General features: G+C 34.1%; 1 protein-coding gene across 1 annotated transcript; it reads right to left on the reverse strand.

Annotated features, from left to right (window-relative positions):
• Nucleotides 1-521: 521 nt before the first annotated feature.
• On the reverse strand, nt 522-9,253 carry LOC141436443 (circadian clock-controlled protein daywake-like). Its single transcript, XM_074099430.1, has 5 exons — nt 9,135-9,253; nt 6,019-6,235; nt 4,340-4,470; nt 3,251-3,406; nt 522-2,375 (listed from the first exon to the last, which is right to left on the reverse strand). The coding sequence occupies exons 1-5, from the start codon at nt 9,193-9,195 to the stop codon at nt 2,224-2,226; spliced, it is 717 nt and encodes a 238-aa protein (XP_073955531.1). The 5' UTR covers nt 9,196-9,253; the 3' UTR covers nt 522-2,223.
• Nucleotides 9,254-10,478: the final 1,225 nt, after the last annotated feature.

The following is a 10,478-nucleotide window of genomic DNA, read 5'->3' on the forward strand; positions in this document are numbered from 1 at the left end:
TATGAACGTTTTGGCGACGTTTTATGTATTTATGTAAATACTTTATTGTACATAAAACACAAAATAATACAAAAAGAAAACAAAAAACCAAAAAAGTACAAAGGCGAACGTTTTTTTACGCTTAATCATATTACAATTTATTTATTTGATTTGATGGAATTTGGTTGATTAAAATAGAATTCATAAAAGTACCAAATCAAGACGTTACAGTGTGTAAGCACAAAGTTGCTTGTCACTGAAGTACTTAATAAAAATGATGAATAGAAATTGTATAGAGTGTCAGTCTGTAATCAATCTAAACAGCGAAAACTACGGTTTCTTGCCGGGAGTTAAATCTTTTCTTGTAAGTATATAAATACCTTAATATAGAAAAACTTGGTCGTAGTGTTCGAGCCATCGCTAAAAAAAGATCTTGATATATTCTGTATAATGAATGTGATTAAGAAGTGATTTGAGATCTAGTTCACTCTCGACTCATAGACATCAGACAGGGAATAGAGGATGATGAAATAAAGTTCAACTAAAGTCATCGAAGTTTATTAAAAAACAAGACATTGTCTTTATAAACTTATGTAATTACAAGTCTCATGTTAACAACTGTAATCACAATTTGATAAGAAGACAACAGGTTCTTTCTTATGGCATCGCATGACTATAATCGCATTGTTACGAGTATGTAACTCAGTCAACGTGTAGGAAATTACAAATGACAGTTTTTCATAGTAAAACCACAACTCCTGCCACCCTTACACCCCTCTCTCCTTCTTAAATCTAAAAACACTTAGAAAATACTTAAGATTACTTTAATTACTGATCATTAATCCGCACCTAACCGGTTCTCGTCACTTCTATCAAACATACCTACTTAATTACAATGTTTTCTTGACAGTCGAGTGGTTTGAAAGAAATATCTCGACACTTTCACTATAAATTTCCAATACTTAAAATTATGTTCAGTGTAAACTCATGATTAGTTTACAAACATATTTGTTTACTTGAAAGTCGTCTTGGAAAAGCAATCGTCCTTGAGGCGCGTACGCAAGCGTGCTGACCGTGACCGCTCGAACTTTACTGAATCGCCTTACGACATCACGCCGGCCACTAAAAATAAACTGATATGACAAAAGCCGGCTGACGAGTTTTGTCTTAGCAAAAATCATTCCTTATGAGCATCATGAAGTAAAGCAAAAACTAGCTTTTTCAAAAAAAAGTGATGACGTTTACCACCAACTAACTAAACGTTAACCGATTCTGACCAAGTTTTTTTTTCATGTCAGTCAAAGAGAAATCTAGGTAGTTACTTAAACTTAACTAAACAATTTTTTTCTATTGAGATAAGAGATTACCAACTTATAAAATTATAATACAGGGATAAAATTAAATTTTATGGCGAAATGGAAAAAATGGAGCGTAGGTACAATCCTATCTTTTATGTTGACTGACATATAAAAAATTTATCAAACTCTACCCAGCCATCCCTCTTCACACTATGGTTTGGGGTCACAATATATCAATCTGCATTTTCAGACAAATAAAAATGAAAAAGCTCTTGAATGCTAGAGTGATTAGGCTGTTACTGAACCTGTGCGTTATGCGTATCTTTCCCGTCAGGTGAAATAATAGTAAATTACATTTTTCTAAAAACTGAGCTTAATTAGTAATGACTTAGGTATACCTATGTGTATAGGTACTAAACTCCACATTTTAAGTATCACCGTGTAAGTCCCATTACGATTGGTAAGGTCATGAATGTTTTCTTAATTTATATTAAACTAGCCGTTACCCGCGACTCAGTCCGCGTAGAATTCATTTATCGCTATCCCACGGGAATTATGCAATTTACCGGGATAGAAACTATTTTATATTCTTCCTCGGGACTCTAACTATGTGTATACCGAATTTCATCTAAAATGGTTCACCGGTTTATACGTGAATAAGTAACAAACAAACAGATTGACAAACTTTTGCATTTATAATATTAGTAAGATATAAATGAGCAAATAGTTTACATTAATGGCCTCAACTCTCGTTGCGAAACCTTCAATAATCCTTGGTTCACTAGTGACAAAAACATGTCTTAATTTAAACATATTTTTTGTTACGTAACTGTCATGAACCAAGGATCTGTAACGGCAAGACTTTACAACCACAACAAGTACTATTTATAGATCAGATCACATACTTAAAAAATACATCTTATCACCTAATATTTGGTATTTAAAGCTAAACTTCAACAATCTCGTCTAACGGTTTAGATTGCAAATACTTTTTGATAGCGTTGAATATTTTCTTGTTTGGCTTCACAAGAAGTGCTCCTCCGAATTCTTGAGACAGTATCTTCCAATTATCATTCATGAATTTCAACATGGCGTCACCTGTAAATTGTACTTGTTATAATTACAGTGTCCAAATATGGTTTATACCAGGGGTTCGCAAACTGTACGTCACGTCGCCCCGGCGCGTCGCGGCACTGTATTTGAATCATCGCGAATCGATACACTTGGGTCACCTGCTTCTGTAGCTGCCATTTGCTTAAAGCGTAGCATAATAAAAAAGATTGGAAATTCTTGGATGATACTAATTGTAAACACTTGCCACCCGCAGGGTCCATTTATTTTCAATATTGTACGCGTCTTTCATTTATTAACGCATTCACTGCCACCTGACTTGACTGACCACAGGTGCCACCGACGCACATGTGCGTTCAAAATGTATGAATAATTATGACAGCGGCACTGGGGGGAAGTTCCAAAAACGCATATATGCGTCGGTGGCAGGGAATGCGTTAAACGTAACTATTATTTATGAATTAACTTTCCTACATCAGTCAAAGGAAAAATCATCATCATCTGGGTCATTATAAATTAAACCAGAAAATAAAAATATTAGCTACATCAGTAGGAATATTTGTTAATTTATTTATTTTTATTTTACTTAGTTATGTCTTTATCTTAAAGCCAACTGAAACTAAAGAATAGAGTCCATCCTCGAGTGCAAAAACTTCCATCATTGTCACGTGATATTTTGACAATGACGATTCACTAAGCGAAGTATTTCTTAGGCCTTGATCGAGTCGAGCATCTATAAGGCGCGCCGAGAGCTTAGTGATCTTGGGTCTCATAGCGGCAGAGTTTCAATCCTAATATAACTTTCTATACAAGAAATAACAGGAATATTCATGTCTTCCATTATGCTCTCATGATTTTCTACATTTAGTTGTTACTTCAGTAGATTTTATCGGAATACTTACTTAAAACTTTATTGCCATTGAACAGGTTAGTCAGCACATAGTGACCATTGTCTCTCACGTCGAATGTGGTCTTAAACTCCTTCATGTCGATGGTATCCTTTCCGTCCTTACTCTTAACAATAGTAAACGGTATTGTCATCTCAAGCTGGTAGTTTTCTAAAAGGAAAATATAATATAACACCACGATTTAACATGCAAAGAAAACAATCATCACAACAGCGAAACTAAAAGACGTCGGTCATGGAATAGAAATCACTTTAAATTTCTAATTTTCTTGAAAGCATCTAAACCAATCTGGTAAAAAACATCGAAGAAAATCTCGCCAAATAAAAGAAGTCAGCTTTTTAATATTAGCAAGGATTAGGACTATGTTTGTGGGCTATAATGTTGCCAAACATACACACAAAATTAAAAGTCCTAAAACTAAAAAGCCCTTCACGCTTTGGCAATTACCTACATAATTATATATCACCGGAAGTTACCCTGCAGCTTAATAAGGTTTTCAAAAGGTTCTTTTGATTGTGTAAGATATCATAGCCTCAAAATTTCATTGACATCTATGTGTTCCCAGAATAAAGGAGTAACAGATTGTGGGCGACCCCAACAAAGTATGCAAAGCTATGTCCAATTTACAGTTCCACCTTTTCTTTTCTCTTTGCAACTAATATGCGAGCGGAGTAGGTACACATTTTTCATACAAAGGTGAATCCTACTAATACGTATTTATAAATGCGAAAGTTTGTAAGTCTGTTTGTTTCTTACCTCATCACGTCTAAACCGCTGAACCGATTTAGATGAAATTCGGTATATAGATAGTTTGAGTCCCGGGAAAGGACATAGGATAGTTTTTATCCCGGATAAATGCATAGTTCCCGTGGGATAGTGATAAACGCATTCTTCGCAGATGGAGTCGCGGGTAATAGGCTAATTTTATTTAAAAAAAACCCTAAACGAGTTTCCATACAACTAATACTGTGCCTGCATATCACAAATTTACGGACAACAAGTGTTATTGTTTTCTTTTGGGGTACGAAACCCTAACATATGCATTATCAAGCACTCTATGATAGTGTATTGTATCTGTCTTACTCAGGTCAACGATGACATCTCCATCACCACTGATTGGCAGGATCAGCAGTCTCCCTGATGCTTTGTACTGGCCTTTCAGCGATACATCAGTGTGAAATACAACCAGCAACTGCTTCTTCGCCATGTCTATCCTGAAAATATTCGTAGTCATATTGTTTAATTAAACTATCTAATTTCTCTAATAAAAAGACTCATCATAATTTTTTTAACATTTACGTAACATTTAACACATCCGTAACAACCCTGCTATTTTCTTATAATGATATCGTCAGCATCAAGAATCTAGTAATGACTCTTGACTTTGCAAGACTTTCAAATACTAACTTCGAGTTTTTAAAAATTGGTTCCTAGGACTATCAAATTGAATTTGACGAAGACAGAAGCTGAACGAAGATGTCTTAACTCAGCAATTGGACTTCTTATAGACTAAATGAAAAAAATAATGATTCATTTAAACACACAATGAGCATTGATAAACATGTGACGCAAACTGTCCTCAGTCATCGACTCGAATCATGTCGCTATTACTCAAGGCAAATCACTGTCAAAAGTATCTTACGAAAACTAACGCATAAAGACGTTTAAGCTGAAATTATATTAGATCCTAACTCGAACTAAGCAGCCTATCGTGCGTACCCAGCTATCCCAGCGTTATTACATCTCGTTACATTATCCTTAATGCATTCTAGAAAACTAAAATGGACACGGGTATGTTCTGGCCCCCTATTCGCAAAAGCTTTTTGCGTATAGCATTATATTATCAACGTGACGTCTTCATTTGTCACATTTACATTTATATCGCTGCCACATTACATACATATTAGATACTTTTGGGCACCTACATAAAGTGCTTGAACATAGGTACATAATGGTAATGCATAAGGTGTTAATGAAATGACTGAAAACCTCAAAGTAGTTTAGTCAGGATCGAGACTAGAATCGAATGAGCTATGCTTTAAAGCAGGTTGTGGTTGGTCTCTTTATGTAGGTGCCCCTTATTTATTGAGCCCAGTCTAAAACTTACGAACACAGCATACGCCGATTAAATGTTTTAAATAACGAGGTTACATACTATTTAGATAATTTAAAACTGGCAATTTTTCGGTCGGTAAAACTGTGTTTCTACTAAAAATGGCGAAAGGTATTACTAAGTTAAACTGAGAAGGTGCAGATTATGAGTATAGAGTTAGAAATCAGGTAGAATTTATAAGGGACTTAGCAAAAATATAATATTGTTTAAGGAATCACGCTATTTAAAAATAAATGCCATAAACAAACTTAAAATAAGCAAGGCTGTTGGGGTGTCTGAGAGGTACCACTAGGAAAGACAATTCCTTCTCGACCCACTGGTGGAACAAGTTGGTGGTACTACGACGAATTAGGGCGAGGTTCTCAGTATATTAATTTCCACCTTGTATATTCAAATCTGCACATAGAGCTGCAATAGGTATAAACTGCTTAAAATGCGGTAGCCGAAACCTTTAGGGCCTACGTTAGCTGACACGGTTTGCACTGAGCGAGTTGATTGAAAAATGGTAGCAGAGCGTTAACTGAACGCGTCGCGTGCGATGGATTTAACCTGTACCCGTACGCACCCGCAGGCGTGCGCCCGCTCCGTGCAGTGCACCCGAGCTATCTAGTGTTAGGCCCTTATTATAGACAATCAAGAAAATACTAACCTAACTTTGTCAATGACAGCGTTCCTTAAGCCTGTTATATCGGTGTTGCTCAAATTCAGTTTTAGTCCAGCCAAGTCAACTTTGATACTGCCAACGTGCATGACATCTAAAGGGTCTGTGCCCAGCGCTGGGATGCCGTCGGCGAATACTGCGGTCATAGCTTGAGCGGCAGACGTGAGACACTCTGAATCCGAGGATTTGCATTTTTGAGGCGGTGCTGAAAAATTTGAGTTTTCATTTAAATCAACCAATTTTTAATTTACCTTTATATTCAAATCTTCAACAAGCTTTTATAACTTCCACTTTTTTTTTAACTTCCAATCGTATATTTGTTGGTTTGCTTCAAATCTAGCAAGTTAATTTTGATGCACTTCCAGTTGTCGGATTAACTGATAAATAGGTTGGATGACATTGCAAGTCAGGCAGCTAAAAAAGTCTTGTATTTTTTTTACAAAAAATATTAATCTGGTTAAACAAGATAAGTGTTGTTGATTTAAAATGCCACGTACCTATTAAGCATCACTCGTTTAAAAAAAATGCGTAAAAATAGGTAATGACATTTAAATGCTTTTAACTATTTAGCGTCATGCATGTCTTGTCTTTTTTCTATTGTTATGTTAAATGTGATGTTTTTTATGACGTTAAATTAATGTATTTTATTTCTTTCTTTCTTAAATGATTATTTAACGATATCTTTTTCATAATAAAAAAATGTCTTCAATTGCTTTTTTTACCCGACTGCCCGAAGGAGGCTGCTAGACGGATTTTAACATATGAGGTATCATTGGATTCGTCATAACTGTCGGAGTGACATAGGCTATATAATATTTCAATATGGCGTCTGCGAAAAAAAAATATGGCGGAGGAATGAAAAAAACTATTTTGTATTGTAACAATATGTGTATCAAATGAAATCTAATAATTAGCGCATTCTAAATATATACGGGTTATAATACTTTTAATGTACCGTTTTATAATATTAGAATTACCGTAGACAACACACTTTATTGGTCTATTATTGTATTGTATCTATAGTGCCACAGACAGAGGCTCTTTTGTTTTCTTTTTTCTCTTACTCTTTCCGATGCTTCAGAGTGGTATTAGGAATTCATTGAAACAATCATTTTATAAAGTATTTTTCTACGAGATGACTATCCTCTGCCTTACAAGTGAACACTGTACAATGTACATAGACGGGTTTAGGTAAATAGTGGATAATCTTTTAAATTTCGGATTGAGGGCACTAAGCCCACTGAAAAAGTGAATTAAGGCTTAATAAAAGTACCACCACTTTCGAGATATATTGATTTTCTCCGAAAATGTCACCCTTTTTATTATTTTTATATCTTAATATTGCTGCATACATGTGTTATCAGATGGGTTTCACCACTCCTTTGTAACAACCATGAGGAGTGAGTAAGAAGTCGTAACATTATGTTTACGTTTTCATTCGTAGGTAGGTATATAAGTTGAACTTTAACCCCTTGCGGTTTAAAAGTGCACTTATACTTAATAGCCAATTACCTTAAAAACATACTCGTTTCATAGTAAGTAATTTAAAAAAAAACAACAACATTGTTAGTAGAATTTGTGGAAAACATAATTACTATATTTTTTTTATTAAAGTTGGCTATTTTTCTTTTGGAATAAATAAGCAACAGAGTAAATCCCGTCACTCTATTAATAAAACTTTTTAACACAAAAATACCCATAAGCTTGTAAGTCCCGACTTTTTTTACATAGTTCTACAGACCGAGGCGAGAAGTTTTGTGATTTTGAAAATGACTTGTTTACATATATTTAAAGTTCATATTCCATTGAAAAATGTGTACTCCACCAAGTACATTCGGCAGTTATTCTTACAATTGATTTGTACTCTGTGAAGTACACGAGAACTTACGAGGTTAAAGTAGAAAAGGGGTTAAATGTTCCTTTATAAAGAGTTCATTTACAATATTTGAAAATAAATTGAATTATTTGTAGTATCACTCTATGGCTCATAAGCTAGAGTTGGGATGTTGGTGGCATTTTGAACAGAGTGTGTGGAGTCGTTATTATAGATATTTTTATGATTGAATGAATTAATGAATGATGGATAAGAATCTGAACAAAAAGTATGTTGTTTAAATTGTCATGGAATGAAATGTATTATAGTAGAGAATATTAAAAATAAAATAAACATGTGTTTTTTGAAACTTTGAAAAAAGTATGTAGAGAAAACATGATGTCCTTATAAATCAAACAATTCCTGATGCCAAAAAATACGCTACCCCATAAAGTTAGTTTCGTTTCAATAAGTTAGTTTCAATAGCTACTTAAAATTTTCTTTAATAATAGCTGCCACTTAGCTTACAAAAAAATAAGAAGTAACATTACTTTGTACAAACATATGTATTAGACATTTAATAACAATTAATTTCACCATACGATGTTAATTGTTAATCGACTGTTAGTTCATACATTTTGACAGCTGAATGTATGAACTAACACTCCTTTAACATTTAATATCGTATGGTGAAATTGGTACTAATTATCCTATATTGGGAGTGAGATATTAGAGTAAACCAGCAGGCTTTGAAATATAAATTCCGGTAGGAATTCCCAACACATCTATCTAATCTATGACGTGGAACAAGTTGCAATTGGAATTAAAGTTTCAAAATCTTGTATGTTAGGAAAAAAAGAACAGGTGATTGATAGCTTTACAAAGTGGAAAACTTTTAATTCTAACGTGAATGGAAATAGTTCACGCAAAATTTTACATAAGTTAAGTTTTTACCATTCATTCAATTATAAAAGGTACATAACGACGACTCCTCTGCATTATTGCTTGTCCAAAAATGCCACGAGAATCCTAACCCTAAACGCCAAAAAAATCATTAAATTTTTCATTGATATGCAAACCCTATTTCAGTAAAATTAAAAAGTAAACTACACGAAATGTTTATGCTAACTCCGATTGTATGACACGATAGAGATCACGACAGATAACAATATTTTTTGCTTTATTAATTTATTATTATTATATTTTTGAAGGTTATTTATTTTTATAACACGTTGTATGTATATTTTTATTCATTTTATCTTCCATAAATATCAAAATAAACTTTACTTACATGCTGATAGTAGAGCGGTCACTTGCATTAAGACTAAAAGGGAGTAAAAGATAGCACCCATTTTTTTATATGTCGGTATGCACCAGGCGCAAAGCTTGCCCACAGTTCAATGCAGAGTGCCGTTTGTAGCTGATATATATAATCTCGTGCAGACATTGCGTAGTGTCAAGGCAACTTAATACGCTAAAGTTGGCTATTCACCGGTAGGCATTTACTCTTTAAGCTGTATCAGACGCAGATTTAGTATTCAATTAAATTCAATTTTGCTCGAAATATGGTTTGTATTGTAGAGAACTTCGGGCTCAAACGATTTTTTTTCGAATAGCATGTTAAAATGTGCTAATGCAAATATGTTGTTAAATCTCGTGAGTTTTTTTTCTGAGGAACTCTTTAACTCAGTTGCTAAGCAATTTAAGCTCATTGTAATGCATATGGTGAAATGGAACTGGTGATGAAGCCAGGACTCCTCAATAATGAACGTCTCTGCATCGGAAAAAGCAATTTTTCGTAAAAGGTGACGCGCAGTTGATATTAAACTATTGTATCTTAGATCTTTTACACTAAAAAGCGTGAAAAAAAATTATAACATCAAATTGAACCGACTACAAAAACCATGAAAATAATTTTCTACCAGTCTGAAGTCGGTGCGTCAGCACGAGCCAGCAGGAGTGGACCCTATATAGTCGTCTACCTCACTTACGCACTACATATTGTGCTTCAATCACTCCAGCTGACTCGTGCTGAGGCACCGACTTCAGACTGGTAGAAAATTATTTTCATGGTTTTTTGTAGTCAGTTCAATTTTTTGTTATATTTTTTTTAATACTCTACTCAAAAAATAATAAGTACTCAAAAGCAATCCATTCCTGATCGATCCGAAAATACAATTTGCAATCGTGGCTCTCGATCGTGGACACTTTTAATGTGTGTAGGTATCTAGAGGTAAATAATTATTCATCGATTACGTAATAGTAGCCAAATGTTTTTAACACGTTGGATCTAAATCGACTTATATATGCATTAGCTATTAGCTTTTAAAATTGTTTATGTTGGATCGCTAACCATCTTGCATCCGCATGTACCTACTATAGGTACAAGTGAAACCGGACTCTCACTTATCTTACCTAGGTACCTACTTAAATAGATATGCAAATAAAATAATAGAATAAAGAAAAAAAATCATGATCAGCACCGTATACCACAAAAGGCACAAGTGCTACAATTCTACTAAGTTGATTAGGTATGAGAAACTTGTAAAACTGTCCCACTTGCAACTTTTGTGGTGTAGAGGGTAGGATTTATTACAATCACCTATAATAGTTTTAATTTCATCTCCATCTTAAA

The sequence above is a fragment of the Choristoneura fumiferana genome, chromosome 16 (genome assembly GCF_025370935.1).
Source record: "Choristoneura fumiferana chromosome 16, NRCan_CFum_1, whole genome shotgun sequence".
NCBI lineage: Eukaryota > Metazoa > Arthropoda > Insecta > Lepidoptera > Tortricidae > Choristoneura > Choristoneura fumiferana.